At 38.5% G+C, this 15,508-nt stretch overlaps 2 protein-coding genes across 2 annotated transcripts; both read right to left on the reverse strand.

The window, feature by feature from the left end:
• Window positions 1-381: 381 nt before the first annotated feature.
• Window positions 382-6,304, reverse strand: si:dkey-211g8.9 (free fatty acid receptor 2). Its single transcript, XM_066674849.1, has 2 exons — window positions 6,000-6,304; window positions 382-1,921 (listed from the first exon to the last, which is right to left on the reverse strand). Exon 2 carries the CDS (start codon window positions 1,765-1,767, stop codon window positions 757-759), a length of 1,011 nt encoding a protein of 336 aa, XP_066530946.1. The 5' UTR covers window positions 1,768-1,921; window positions 6,000-6,304; the 3' UTR covers window positions 382-756.
• Window positions 6,305-6,479: 175 nt separating this feature from the next.
• tekt2 (tektin 2 (testicular)) lies at window positions 6,480-15,156 on the reverse strand. The gene is made up of 10 exons (XM_066674848.1): window positions 15,055-15,156; window positions 13,278-13,456; window positions 12,602-12,727; window positions 11,126-11,331; window positions 10,036-10,179; window positions 9,652-9,766; window positions 9,350-9,457; window positions 9,109-9,252; window positions 8,921-9,000; window positions 6,480-8,394 (listed from the first exon to the last, which is right to left on the reverse strand). Exons 2-10 carry the CDS (start codon window positions 13,431-13,433, stop codon window positions 8,196-8,198), a joined length of 1,278 nt encoding a protein of 425 aa, XP_066530945.1. The 5' UTR covers window positions 13,434-13,456; window positions 15,055-15,156; the 3' UTR covers window positions 6,480-8,195.
• Between the last annotated feature and the right edge of the window lie 352 nt (window positions 15,157-15,508).

Genomic DNA, 15,508 nt, shown 5'->3' on the forward strand with positions numbered 1-15,508 from the left:
TCACAGGACATTAAATCTCTCTTACTCCCTTAGCCCACAGGAAGAGAGAGGCTTAGGGAAATTTTGGTCTGATAAGAGACATGCACATAGTCAACAAGATCATCCGTTTCTCCCAAATAGCTAGAACTAGAAATGAGAGAACATTTATTTCATACCCAAAAATTAAATGGAATAATATTTATTTCCAGTGATTTTGGACCATTTTTATTATTCCATTTATGCTGAAATATTAACATGATTTATTTTTGACAATTACATATGCAAATTTCTTGTACTTTTACAGATCCTCAAAATATTTGATTCATAACAAATTTAAATAGATCTATTTTCTGACAGCTAGCTTTCAAGCATCCATTTACACTGTGGACCATTCATAATGCGAGTCATTCGCTACAACAATAATAATAATAATAATAATAATAATAATAATAATCATGCTATAGGGTTGTATATTTTACTTTAGGACAATGATGAAATAATTGCAAAAGTGTACAAAAGCAAAGGCAAGGCATGTGAAATCTATAAACAAATCAGTTTAAATTGCATGATTTGAATCTAATTTAAATGTCTCTTAATGAGTACATGGTTTCCCTTAGTTTTCCCTTTGCTCTTGTATTTCAGAATATTCATATACTTTACAGTCCTAGTGCATAACATCCTCCAGTATTGCGCTTAGAGGAACTAACCAGTATAACTTTGAAAAACCTTTTGGCCAACTCCCTTTTGTTCTTCACAAGAGTAACTTAGGTCTTGGTTTCACAGATGTGGCTCCTTTGTTTTGCCAACTTTGTTTGACTGGGAGTTCATCTGCTTCTCAATCAGTGTTGCCACGCCTTGCCCAGTTGCCATGAGGTCCTTTACAGATACAGTGCCCTTGTGCTGCTGTTGTGGCACTTGTTTCCCACACAGTCGTCCCACCAGTTCTTTGGGTGTGGACGGTGAAAACATTAGCATGACCACAGGCTCCAGGAAAACATTGCAGGAGCTGGAGATCATGGCCTCATTCCTCCATGTCACATTTTCATTTCTTGCAAAGCCCACAATGTGAGACACATTGTATGGTGCATAGCACACCACAAACACAAAGAGTGCTGAGAGTTCCATGGCTAGCACTCGGCGCTTGCTCCCAGCTGGAAGACAAGAGTGCCTCAGCAGTGCCACACAGCGCAGGGTACAGAAAGCAGATATGAGCAGAGGCAGTAGGAACAGCAACAGTCCCATCTCCAGACGTAGTGGCACCAGCACCTCCAGCTGTTTGTCCGTGAAGTTCTCATAGCACTTGGATGTGTTGAGCTGATAGTGGGACACAAAGTAGGCCCCTTCTTCTGCCACCAAGGCCAAGCCCAGATGCAAAAGCACTATTGCCCATAAGAAGGCGCTGACCAGACATGAGGTACGGGCCCTGCGGTAAAGCTTGTAGTTGATGGGGAAGGCGATACTCAGGTAGCGTCCCACTGCCACAGCCGTGAGCAAAAGACCACTGCCGTAGAGGGAGGCAAAGAGGAAGAAGTTGTAGATGGGGCACATCAACTCTGGAAGTGCCCAGATATCAAGGACTGTCTCTGCAGCCTTTACTGGCATCCAAGCTACCAGAGCCAGATTTGCAATGCACAGATTTATGGCGTAGACCACATTTGGAGTGGCACCACGTTTGCGAGCCTTGCGCACGTAGATGAAGAAGACCAGCAGGTTGGCAGGCAGTCCAAGCATGAAAGTGAAGGAGTACACAGTCAGGGAGATGCAATCAGAAAGAGAAATGAATGCCATCCTATTCAGTGTTGAAGGTTTGGATTAGTCACTTTTCTGAAATCCATGTGTGTATTCACTTTTTTTACACGTTCCAGAGGATTCATGTGAAACTCCATGAAAGTCCATCAAGCAGATGATTTTTCCAAAACAATCCGAGGAAATGTTGAGAGGTCTGTGGGAAAAAATCCAGTCAGTTAATCTGAGAGAGAGACCAAAGTGTACACAGTTGAGGCGAAACAGTGTAATGTCAAATCAATGGAGAGATGGGTGTGTATATGAGGGTTTAAACGTGACTGGTGTCTTGAGAGGCTTGGCTTGATTTTAACGTTGACATGGCCAGAGAGACCACTGAAGCAGCAGTAATGGAGCAGGATGGCATTTGTGCAGCTTGGTGCAGTCTTAATTGCCTTCAGAGCGCTCGACGACAGCGAGGCCACATCAGCCCGCTTTAGTGAAATGATTCAGAATAATTGAGCTTTTCAGGAAGCTGTGCCCATCCAGCTGTAGCGCACTCTCTTTTAAACCAAACGAAGGGTTAAATCATAAAGCCATAAAACAAGGCCAGTTTATGGCAATGCCAGGGAGGTGGGGGCAACATTTGAAAAATGGGTGATGGGGTGATGGTGGTTGTTGTGCAATAAGGGTTAAATTTATGTTTTTATAGGAGTACAGAAAAAAAGGCATCGTCTGGTTGGTTTAAACCTGTTTATAAACCTTGTGTGTGTGTGAGTGTGTGTGTTGTGCTTAGCTTTCTGTACACAACAGGAAAATCTTTACTCATCACTGATGTTTGTAATGGTCTGTAGCCAGATTAGACACTGTATGAGCAAATGAGTGCCAAGTACATGCAACGAATAGCAGATAGTGCTTTAGAGATGGGTCTGTATTTAAGCTTTTCCATTGCTTTAAATTTGAATTGGAGTAAAAACTACCTTCTGTTTCATTGTATACCATTGCCAGTTTGTAAAATATAATTACATTCTAAAATGCCACACATTTATATTTCATATGCATCTACTTCCAAACTGGTTGAAATAAAAAACCGTTGTTATATTTTGAGCTATGTTTCAAGGACTAAACATATATTATAGACATATGTATTGGAATGATAGTGCATGTTATTGTACAAAGATCTTGCTTAAGCCTGAAAAGATGAAAGTTTACAGTTGTATATTTAAAATTGCCCTACTATTTACAAACTGCTTTAGGATAGAATATATTGTTTCACATGTTCATTATTTTGCAAATATAACCTAAAAATGACCTACAGTACCTTTCAAAATTAGCACTCAATAATATAAAAACAATAAAGATTCAGGTAAATGTATATAAGGCTGAATGTTGTTGTTTGTGCTTGGCCTGTAAGTTTTAACTCATTTGTAAATGAAAATTTAGGATTTGCTTATAGTTAAGTAACTAAACTGTAGAGGAGTCAATCGCTGCAGAACACTGAGAACAAATGTATTTTGAGTGTTATTATACATGGCATGTAGAACACTGATCACAAAGCTGAAGACTTACTGTAAATAAATCATCACAGTAATATTTATTTATCATTAAATGTTTGAAAAAATATTATAACAAATCACCATGAATAACTATTTAATTTATTCCAGTCCACACTGTATAAATATTAATTTAATGAAAATACAGCATTTATTAATATGACCAAATTCCAAACTTTTGAATGGTACTGTGTATTTGTCACATTCTTAACATAGTCTAATATAGTCTGACTAGTTCAGAGCCTCAGTTAAGCACCTAAATGCCTTTTATTACAATATTGTCAGTTTTTTAAAACTACTGCATCAAACATTAAAGCACTTACAGCAACAGAAACAAAAACACACAAATGTCTCAATCAAGGAAAGTGTTGCTTAGTAAGCCCCTGAATTTCCTGCTTTTGAACATTCAGAAAGTTTGCTGAAATAAGATCGCTTAAATAAATACATACCAAGTGCATTTTCTCTGCTGCATTTAGCCAAATATTTGCAAAGCATAAACATTTTCCTGTGTAATATCCTCTTCCTCTTTTCTTTCTCCCAGAGACAGCGCAACACAAACAGACTCATTTAGAGACATTAAGGTCAGCAGTGGAGCAGGTGCTGCAGGACGAATCCCTCCTTTCTTCCAGCTGTGAGAGCTTGTGTGTGATAGCTTTTCTTAATTCTAAGTGTGCGTGTTTTGTATGTATGAGTGTGCGCATGTGTCTATGTGCGATTGTTTGTCAACGCGAGTGTGTATAGTCTCCTGAATCCATATACAGTCAAAAGTAACGGGCAAAAATATTGACTTGCTTTAAAATTGCTTTGAATACAACAAGCACAAATGCAGCATCTCAAAAAAGCAACTCAAGTACTGAGCAATATATAGAACTGTAGTAAAGCTTATAAATTTACTCAGCATCTATCAGTACAAGAACCGTGTATTTCTGGCTCAGTTTTTGTCATTTTTGGGTAATTTCACTTTTTATGCCCAAGAAGTTACAGTGGATATAAAAAGTGTACACACTCCTGTTAAAATGCCAGGTTTAGTGATATAAAAACATGAGTCCAAAACAAATCATTTCACAACATTTTCCACATTTAATGAGACCTATAACCTGTAAAAAAAAAAAAAATCTTTAGGGGGAAAAAGTAAAAAATAAAAAAATTAAATATTGTGGTTGCATAAGTGTGCATTTCCTCTTATACCTGGGGGTGTGGTTGTGTTCAGATTGAACCAATCACATTTAAACTGTTAAATAGGAATCAGTGGACACCTGCTATCATTTAATGTGCCTCTGATTAACACCAAATAAGTTCAGTTGTTCTAGTAGGCTTTTCCTGACATTTTCTTAGTTGTGTCTTACAGAAAAAGCCATGGTCCGCAGAAAGCTCCCAAAGCATCAGAGGGATCTCACTGCCAGGAGCCATCAGTCTGGAGAAGGGTACAAAAGTATTTCCAAGGCATTAGATATACCATGGAACACAGTGAAAACAGTCATCATCAAGTGGAGAAAATATAGGACAAAAGTGATATTGTGCAGTGATATTGCAAAGAACAGGATGTCCCTCCACAATTGATGAATAGACAAAAGAAGAAAATTGGTCAGGAAAGATACCAAGAGGCCTACAGCAACATTAAAGGAGTTGCAGGAATTTCTGGCACATACTGGCAGTGTACTACATGTGACAACAATATCCAGAATCCTTCATATGATTGGGCTGTTGGGTAGGGTGTCAAGACAGAAGTCTCTTCTTACGAAGGTAAAAATCAAAGCCTGGCTAAATTTTGCAAAAACATGGGAAAATGTGTTATGGTCTGATGAAACCAAGGTTGAAATTTTCTGCTATAATTCCAAAAGATATGTTTGGCACAAAAAAAAACACTGCACATCAACAAAAGAACATCATACCCACAGTGAAGCATGATGGTGGCAGCATCATGCTGTGGGGCTGTTTTCTTCAGCTGGTACTGGGGGTCGAGCTTCACCAGAAGAAGATTAAAGTGTTGGAACAGCCCAGCCAGAGCCCAGATCTGAATCCGAGTGAAAATATGTGGGGTGATTTGAAGAGGGCTGTACACAGGAGATGCCCTCGCAATCTTTCAGTTTGTTTTTTAATTGAGATGTACAGGTTACAGGTCTCATTAAAGATGGAAAAATTTCTGAAATTATTTGTCTCATTTTTTTATATCACTAAACCTGGCATTTTAACAGGGGTGTGTACACTTTTTATAATCACTGTAAATTTCACACAAAGTTTGTAAAATTTCCAGAAAAAATGCCTTTCAGAATAAAATGGGACAGTGGAACCATCAAACGTGTATCTAATGTCACTGTGCCCAATGCAAGATATCAGATAAAAGTGTACAAAGCACCCTATAGCATTGAGCTATGGAGCAGATGAACTGTGTTCTTTGGAGTTATGAAGCTCTAGTACATGCAGTTGGAGTGATATTTGTGACACAGAACTAACCATTCAGCATCAGCACCTGATCTCACTCATGATATTGTGGCTGAACGCATACAAATTCCCTTACAGCAGTTTCCTGACATCTCATGTAAAGTTTCCCTTGGGAGTTCAAGTCCCACTCCGGGTGTCTATGAGGAGTTTGGTGTGTTCTCCCTGTGTCCGTGTGGGTTTCCTCCCACGGTACAAAATCACACACTGGTAGGTGGATTGGCGACTCAAGAAAGAGAGAGAGAGAGAGTGTGTGTGTGTGTGTGTGTGTGTGAGAGAGTCCCTGTGGAAGACTGGTGCCCCCACCTGGGTGTGTTCCTGCCTTGTGCCCAATAATTCCGGGTAGTATCTGGACCCACCGCGAACCTGAACTGGATAAGCGGTTACAGAAAATAAATGAATTAATGTAGCAAGTAGCACCAAGGAAACAGATTTAGTTATATGTTACGTTAAATATATGATGATTAAAATATTTCATTAGCTTAAGTAATATATTCCATAACTCTGTTCTACAGGCTTCTACATAACACAAAATATAGTGATTAATTCAGTGGGAGAAACAGCACTGTGCAAAAGTTGTAAACACTTGAGAAAAGTCATTTTACTGGACATATGCTCTGAATAATACTAATAGTAGACTAAATATTAATTAATACAGATATTTTATATATGTATATTTCTTAGTATAACAAAACCTCATGATTCCCAAACCTCTCCTCCAAAAGGTTTAGTATTATTTGAACATCCTATACTTGCTTTCACTCAATAAGCATTGAATAAATCTATGCGATGGCTAGAAGTCAGAAACCTAATCTTAGTCTTTCTATGTCACTCATAAAAACACACCTAGTGACGAGATGAATGTTGTTAAACATTGTTTGTAGGTGCCTACAATTCTGCACAGTACTCTATAAAACAGACCTGAAACAAGACAGCATTTTTTTTAGCCTTTTCTTGTGTTTATTTCCTTTTACTTTTTATTAAACCTAATTTCCAAAAATGTTTGGGACATTTTGTCAAATGACAAAAGTACAAAAGAACAGATTTTCAGTGACCAGCTTACTTGTATTTTTTAGATATAAACAAGCTGGGACAAGGTGAACATCAGTGAAAGTTTTATAGAATATTCAAGTTAGACTATAAATCATTTTGAACAGTACTGATGTATTAGTTCTATGTAGAAATTATTCTCCACTACTGTTTAGGCCTGTGCTCATCTCACATGATCCAAAAGACAGTGGAAACCTGTGCCTTGGTCCACCATGGAGCTATTGAGTGATAGATGCAAACTCTAACATCTGTAATGGTACGAGGTAAATCAATGCCATGGCATGGCATGTGTATAAAGGTACCATTGATGCAGTGGCATTTAGTAAGATTTTAGAGAGCCATATGCTGCCATGGGTGGCACAGTGGTGCAACAGGTAGTGTCGCTGTTGCAAGGTTCCAGGGACCTGGGGTTGTGGGTTCAAGCCTCACTCCAGGTGACTGTCTGTGAGGATGTTGGTGTGTTATCCCTGTGTCCATGTGGGTTTCCTCCCATGGTCCAAAAATACATATTGGTAAGTGGACTGGCAACCTTAAATGTCTGTATGTGTGAGTGTTTTTCACTCTGCGTAGGACTGGTGCCCACTACAGGGTGTGTGACCCAGTGATTCCAGGTAGGCTCCAGACCCAGCATGACAAGCAGTAACAGACAATGAATAAATTAATTTGCTGCCATCAAGGCAACATCTTTTCAATGGAAGTCCATGTTTAAAGGGTGAGTCAAAAGTCACATAACACCCTTTTATTTCTTTGATATGCTACATGACCACTTTCCCATTGGAAAAACATGCTCTTGATCCAATATGATGGCTTTCAAGATGTCGTCCATGTTGCGGAAAAAGTCTAATTGATAGGCTCCCTTGCCTATTAATTGCTGGGGTATTCAGATAAAAGGCTGTCCTGCAACTTTTGACTCACCCTGTATTTCAACAGACAATGCCAGGCCTCAGTCTATTGTGTTACAAAGTGGCTTCATAGACAACTGATCTGTCTGCAGTCCAGATGTGTCTCCTATGGTACATCACGAAGAGAATAATCCAACAACAATGAACAATGACTATAGAATTTTGAGCATCTTAAGCAAGAATGGGCAAAATGTCCACTTAAAAAATGATTTTTTTTAACAATCCTCAGTATCCTCAGTGTCCAAACACATACAACTGTAATTAAACAAAGAGGTGATGTTACACAGTGGTAGACATGCTTCTGTCCCAACCTTTTTTGGAATGTGTTACAAGCATTAAATTCTAAATTTGTTTATATTTCCAAAATTCCATCAAGTTTTCAGCTTTGGAAATCTTTCATGGTTTCTCAATTAACAAATTACAGATTCTTGTTTTCATCGGATTTAAAAAAAAATGTCCCAAATATTTTGGAAACAGTGTTGTAGTAAGAATATAGTGTAAGTATAGGGAGTCAGAAAGTTTATTTTTAAGTAAAGGTTGACTCAAGTTCTCAAGCTATCTGTAGCTTATGCCTGTCTCCAGAGTTGTTGAGGGACACCACAGCCATGGACGTCGTGTCATTTTGAACAGCAGGGATCAAACGGCAACGCGTCTGAATACTGCGCTTTTCCAGAGTCAAGGCCTCCTGTTTACAGGACAAATCCTCCATCATCTGGGCTTTATGATGCCCCAAAGACTGCAGAGAAGCCCTGGAATTGAGAGTGAGAGAAAAGCCACTCAAATCCAGGCTTACAAACCTAGGATCAGAGTTTATTTGGGGCAAAATTCAGCTACAGTAACATACATTATCACAGGCTTCTTTTCCATTAGACAATGTTGATAAGCACAATATTGCCCTTTACTTTAAGGTCTGTGTTGGACTGGTTCAGAAATTTTACCCTTCCATTCACACTTAGCCACTCACATTTAGTTCCTCAATTGTAGATTGTAGACTATCTATCTATATCTCTCTCTATATATATAGATATATATAATTGCCAGAACCAAAAACAGGTGTAAAATGGATGTTGGGACATTCTCAGTTATGCAGTGACACTGCTGTGGTGGTGGCAGCAGCGGTGACGTCAGTGTGTTGCTATAGTATGAGAGGATCAGCCACAGCAATGCTGCTGGAGTTTTTAAGCAATGCCAATTAGTCAACACTAATTAACACAAACGCGTAGAAATAAGAAAATTGTTTGAGACGTGGGATAGATTTGAATGAGATAAACTTACTGAGCATGAGACAATTTCTGTTTCAGAGACAGAATGGTAGAATCCAGCTGTTTGACCTCCCCCACCAGCCCATGCTGCACCTGGATACATCAGTGAGAAAAATTCAGATGTACGTGTTTAAACTTGAAAATCTGTTGATCTCATTCTGCAACAGTAAGCAAATATTTTAGTGACATCCTGAGAATTACATCATCTCTGCACAGATCCACGCCAGGCCTCTTGGTTCTATTCTCCAGACGAGTATGGGCCAGCTTTAACGGGGCTGCCTTTGCCTGCCAATCTCTTTCCAGTCCACGGATATCTCCCTCCAACTCAGTAATCTCATCACGAGTCTGACAGACAGACAAACGTAAAGACACAACTTGATGTAGAATGAAACATGAGATGAAGGAGGTTGATGTGATAAAAAAGGATACAGAGAACGTTTACAGTTTTTAGCTGCCACTGGAGCTCCTGGATGGCCTGTTCCAGATGATGAGTGCGTTTACGGAGAGAATATTCCGTGGCAATGCGTTGAGCATCCAACTCATTCTGCACCTGATAAGACACAAAGTTTAACAGAATAACTTTTCTGACAATTAGTCAATAACAACTCACCATACAAAACAAGAACTTGTGATGTAATTAAAAAGACATTCAAACAAGTCAGTTCTGGACCAAGCATTAAAGTGGATACTTAGTCTCAAAGATTCACAGAAATATACACCACTAACCTCCTGCACATGTCATACCTGTGCTCTGGTGATACTGATATTCTCTCTGAGTTGTAGAGAGGCCTGCATCTCTTCCTTGGCTCGGGTTACATTGTACAGGCTGAACTGCTCCCACTGCTGAGGGGTTGTGAAACTGCAACCACAATTTTAGATTCAATCATGTTTTAAAAGAGCATTGCTTTATTGCGTTGTCCCCTCTCTGACCTTAAACTGATTTAAGGAGATGTTCAGGAAGCCTATGTAACTGCATAGCAACATTCAATATTTGCTGTAAATAAGTGGAGTGTATACTGTATCTTTGCTTACATTGTAATTGCAGTCAACAGCTGTTATGCCAGTGTCCGTCAGTATACTCAATAATAAACAAACATGCAAAAAAAAAATTACAGCACATTTTCTTACCCAGAAGGAACTCTAGTGGGATTGGGCTTTAGTGAGATTGCAGGCGATGTGCTGGTGAGAGACAGACAGGACATGTCCACGTCCAACGCTTCTTTTTTGTGCTGAAGATCAAGGGTCAGTTGGTGACGGGCTTCCTGCAGCAAACTGCAGAACACATCTGTCATCATTAGGGCCAACGACAGACATCTAATAAGAACTCTGTTTTGAAAAGGAGACTATTACAATCTAATACAAGCTTATTTGATGTACTGAATCCTATATAATAAACCATATTATATATAATAAATCACTTTGAGGAGACATAAAAATGGGTGTAACCCACTTGTGGATATATGAGCCTGTATCTTTGTACATAGTTCATAAGAGTAACTGAGCCTGTGCATTGGTACATAGTACATAAGGGTAATTGAATCCTGGACACTGTAAGGACACACCAAGAGGAGTAGCAAGCAGGGTACAGTATACCGAGAGTATACTGCAGTGTACTGTATATACTGCAGTATAGCATTAGTACTAGATCAGTGTAAAGTAGACGGCATATAGCACTAGAGCAGTACGCATTATACACTATATATTTGCAGAATTCAGCATGTGTTTTAATGTGTTGCACCCAAACCCTCCAACCAAAAGTATGCAGCCGGCACGGTCCTTTGACTACCAGTGAAGACCAAAAACTAGAAGACTACAAAAACTATTGCCTCTGACTTTACTATTAATTATCTATTATGTGAACCAACGTGGTAAGTGTGTCAAATAGAGTGGTTAGTGAGTGGGTTCAGTGTTTGAAACTCCAGCAGGAATACTGTGTCTGATCCACTTGTACCAGTGCAACACACTAACACATCTTGGACCATTTCTGTTGGTCTATTCATCATGTAATGTTCTAAGAAAATAAAGGGCAGCTTGTGGTCCCCTTCAAATATGACAGCAATACTATTCATATGTTCTAGATATCAGTGGTTGTAAATTATACTAAACGCTATTAATTTCCCTTCCTTCTTATGGACCTATTCAGTTCACTTTGTTGACACATCCTTGACTAATTACAGCTCACTCTTTCTGACATGTTTGAACTCTCACTCGCCCTCACCATAGCTGTTCAAAGGCTTGGTCAATACGCTGCTGCAGGACCCGCTGTGCCCCATCAATCACGTCCACTTCCTTTTTCAGCTCTGCTTCCACTGAGTCACTGACCAGCTCATTACCTCGACGACCCTCTCTTAAGGTCAGGCACTCAGCAGTGACCTCTAGGGGCAGCATAGTGCCAGCCAAGGCTCGTTCTGTCTCTTCTTTTGCCTAATAAGACATATGTAAGTTTCAGAGATGTAGGTTATTACCACTAATAACAAAAGTATGGTGTGATTTTATCTGTTTATAATTTCCAATTTGTAGCTTACTGAAACAAACAGGAATTCTATTGAAGATGCAGCTTTTTAACTTTTTTTAATCAGTTTGGTGTATATTATATATATATACTTCCTTTTACTTCCCTGGTGCATATATATATATATATATATATATATATATATATATATATATATATATATATATATATATATATATATATATATATGTGTGTGTGTGTGTGTTTTGTGTCTTTTATCAGACATAGCCCATCATAGTGTTCTGTTTAACTACAGCTGTGAAATTATATATATATATATATATATAATTTCACAGCTGTAGTTAAACAGAACACTATGATGGGCTATGTCTGATAAAAGACACAAAACACATTTCTTTTGCTTGTTTTACTGCAAATTTATGTACCGATCAGGGTTACATAATATTACACTATTTTGCAAGTTTGATTTTTGTTTTGTTTTGTTTTTTAGTTTTGTTTGTCTTCAGTCCAACCTTCTAGGAATCATCTCACAAAGCATTTTTTTCTGATTTTGGTAAAAATGGTTCAGTGTCTTTTGTTTACACTCAGCCCAGTCTCTCTTGCTCGCCTCCTATTTTTACACAAAGGACAGCCAAGTCCTCCTGAGGCTGGTGTTTGGAGATTCAGTAGGGAATCAATGCCTTCAGTTCACCTTTATGGCTGGTTCACAGGGACACACTCATAAAATATGTTAATGATATCAAAGAAATTATCATTTTGACACCTCTACCTTTAAGATGCCTTGTTTTTAAAGCCCTAGGTGTCACTGCTGCACTGAGAATAGTTCAACAAGAAATATCCAGCCAACAGTGTCCAGTGTCCACTGATGAAAGACTAGAGGAAGACCAGCACAAACTGTGCAGCAACAGATGAGCTACTGTCTCTGACTTTACGTCTACAAACTGGACCAATGTGATAGGCGTCTAATAGAGCTGCTGTGAAGACAACTCCAGATTTCCCAATAAATAAATATTGCGTACAACTGACAAGATATTAGGGAATTTTAATCTAGTGAAACCACTTCTGTAAATGTAGATTTTGCATGTGCTGAATCCACTTTGCCTATAGCTTTGAAAATGTATGCTTGTTTCCCTCATGTTTTATTGAAAATGAAAATGGTACATTAAAACAGCAACAAATTATTTGTAACTGGTTTTTTGAAGGGTGATACAGAGTACTGACTAGTGTTAGGGCTTCTATTTCTGCATCCACTTCTTGAGCACAGGCTTCCAAGCTCTTCTTCCACCGGGTGATGTCACTGATTCTGTCGCTCAGCCGACGACTGCTGTCATACTCATCCCAGATCGTCTGAGAAAAAAAAGAAAAAACTTAATTTCCCTTAGTAATGTTAATATATGTATTTTTTTCCTAGATATTATTTAATGTATTATTTAATTGTCAAAGACACATTTTATTTCCAAGTAATTGTAATCGCTTCTTATATACAGTGAATTCAGCTGCTGTCATTTGGTTGTGCACATGATTTGTATAATCTCCTTAGAAAATTGTAAAATGAAATGGGCTGCTGTGGAGCTCTGAAACTGCATTTTCTGAAGTAATGTATCTCCATTCAGTACCTTCAGGATGCGTTGGTGAGACATGAACCAAATTTAAACTATCAATTTTACCTTACTAATACTTTAAAAGCTAAAACCACCACATCTTCACACCAATGTTCCGAAAGCTAGACTAAAGGCTTCCCAGAATATTAGTGGCAAAGAAGAAAATAACAACATATTAATATTTCGAACCATTAGACAAGCAGATATCCACAAATACAGTGTAGGTCTGTATGAGCAAGCCATTTTTATGATCAGTATTGTAATCACAAAGGTGCACTCTAACGGTTTCTAGTTACCTTATTGGCGGTTTCATTTCGCAGGGCCCTTGACTCTTGCCTTATCTCATGTGAAATGTGTCGTCTGTGCTGAGCCGTATCTGAGATCTGTTTGTTGTTGTTTTCCCAGTCTGGCACTTTGCAGCGAAGTCCAGGTTTCATGCTCAGTGTAGCCATGACCAAATAACTGCTGTGATTGTCTGAGAAAACAGAGAAAATAATGGACTTTATTAAATTATATCTGATCTATTCTAGTCAACAGTGGACTCTAAATGCTGTGTACCAAGCAATTTGTTTACTTTTGTTGCACAAACGTCACTGAGACTTTACAGCCTTCTTTTGGAATACAGTCTGTTTCCATTCAACTATAGTGCTTTAAAAACACTATATGTTTTGTCTTATTCTTTGAGTTTACAGCTCAAACCAGTTAACATACAGACTTTGTAATGAGAGATTTGCTATGTTTTTTTTTTAGTCTGTTGGGTTTGTCAATTTTAATGTTTTTGTTTTAAAATGAAAAATCTCCAACTGAAATGAACTGAGGAATGTTCACAGAACTGCCATTGATGATGCCACAATTAACCTCTCACAGCATACAACCCCTCTATCCTTTCTCTCCCTCTTCCCTCCCCCTCTCACTTCTCTCTCCCCCTCCCTTAATGTTCCATAGAACATTTTCTGAATACTTTGAAATACTTCAACATTTTCTAACATTTTAAAACATTATGAATGCAGCAATCACACCAAGCTGTTACATTTATTCCATTATTTCTAAACACTGTTGGTAGGTGGATTGATTTTATGAGTGACTGGGTGAGTGTGTGGTGCCCTGTGACGGACTAGTGCTATGTCCAGGGTGTGCTCCTGCCTCACACACAATGATTCCAGGTTGGCTCTTGACCCACCAGTATAAAGTGGTTACTGAAGATTAATAAATGAATGAATTTAGTTGTTGAGGCTTCTGTGTCATCTTCTTTACTGAAAAAAAATCTGACTGGGAAATAAATTCATTATTATACATACATTCATACATTAATAATGGCCACTGATTTTGCACAGTACTGTATGCTCCACCACCCATGTAATATCCAGATAACAATGGCTCTGTGGTTAGAAACAGGTCATTAGTGCATAACAACACATTACAGTTTGTTATTGAATACATACACAGTGCTACCTTAAATATTTACCATAAAATATTTTTTTTAAATATTTTGATATAAACAAACATAGACAAGAGGAACACAGTTTATATAAAAACTCCCTACATCGGACTGTGGAGCAGTAGAACTGTGTTCTCTAAAGTAGCAGAACATCATTGATTACCTTGGTTGTGAGTCTGAGTGATATTTGTGTTCCAGAACTAATCCAATTCCGTATCAGTTCCAGAACCCAGTAAAGATCTAATGACTGAATGCCATCAGATTTTCACCAAAACCAGTATGGAGTTTAAAGCATATTACTACAACAGAGCAGACACTCTCTCTTTTAATATCCATGATTTCAGAAGACATGATGGATAAGCCAATGTCTGCACACATTTGACAATACAGTGTATATATCTATGAAACCAGTTACTAGGTAACTGTGTCGATGTAACCCTACCCCCCTCGTTTGTTACCAGATGCAACTGAAACCTGTTGAAGATTAGCATTCAGTAGAACCCCTATCTTTCTTCTTTAGAGGTGTGGTGTTGAGAATATAAATTACATTCAGAAAGCAGCTTATCAAAAACAGACCCCCTCTTCCTCGTCGCTATTTAGTTTCTGTTGAACGGTCTCGGTGCCGTTATACTCACCCGAAGCTCTGGAATGTGCAGATGCTCTTTTCGTGCGCGTGCACGCACCACAGCACTGCAGAGAAATGCACCCGGTCTCCTAGCAACGAGGACGCCACATCTACTCAATAATTAATTTGTCATAACAACGGACTTCAAACACTTTGCCATTCGATGACGTATGTAGGAGGTCTGACAGGAAATGTGACGCCACTCACTTTACTTGCATATGCAGAAATAGAATCTATCTATCTTTATTGTGTATATATTTATTTATCGTTACACCTACGCTTATAGCGCCTTTCTAGATACCCAAGGACGCTTTTACAATCAACACTGCTCAGAACGCAATTCCATTCAACACTCAGTTCACACACACATTGTCTGTACGTCTGTTATAATTGTTCAGTCACGATGGGTCCAGAGCAGGCAAGGACAGGGCCATTTAATAAATCATAATCATGATAGTTTCTCA

The sequence above is a fragment of the Hoplias malabaricus genome, chromosome 6, assembly GCF_029633855.1.
Source record: "Hoplias malabaricus isolate fHopMal1 chromosome 6, fHopMal1.hap1, whole genome shotgun sequence".
In the NCBI taxonomy this organism is placed as follows: Eukaryota; Metazoa; Chordata; class Actinopteri; order Characiformes; family Erythrinidae; genus Hoplias; species Hoplias malabaricus.

Excerpts from the sequence above, each read along its gene's own strand:
- si:dkey-211g8.9 (XM_066674849.1), bottom strand. The coding sequence starts at position 1,767 with ATGGCATTCATTTCTCTTTCTGATTGCATCTCCCTGACTGTGTACTCC.
- tekt2 (XM_066674848.1), bottom strand. The coding sequence starts at position 13,433 with ATGGCTACACTGAGCATGAAACCTGGACTTCGCTGCAAAGTGCCAGAC. Across the intron at positions 9,767-10,035 it reads CCCACTAGAGTTCCTTCTGG|TTTCACAACCCCTCAGCAGT; the intron begins GTAAGAAAATGT and ends TTGTGGTTGCAG. Across the intron at positions 8,395-8,920 it reads CAGAAATTGTCTCATGCTCA|GGCTTCTCTGCAGTCTTTGG; the intron begins GTAAGTTTATCT and ends TCTCAATTCCAG.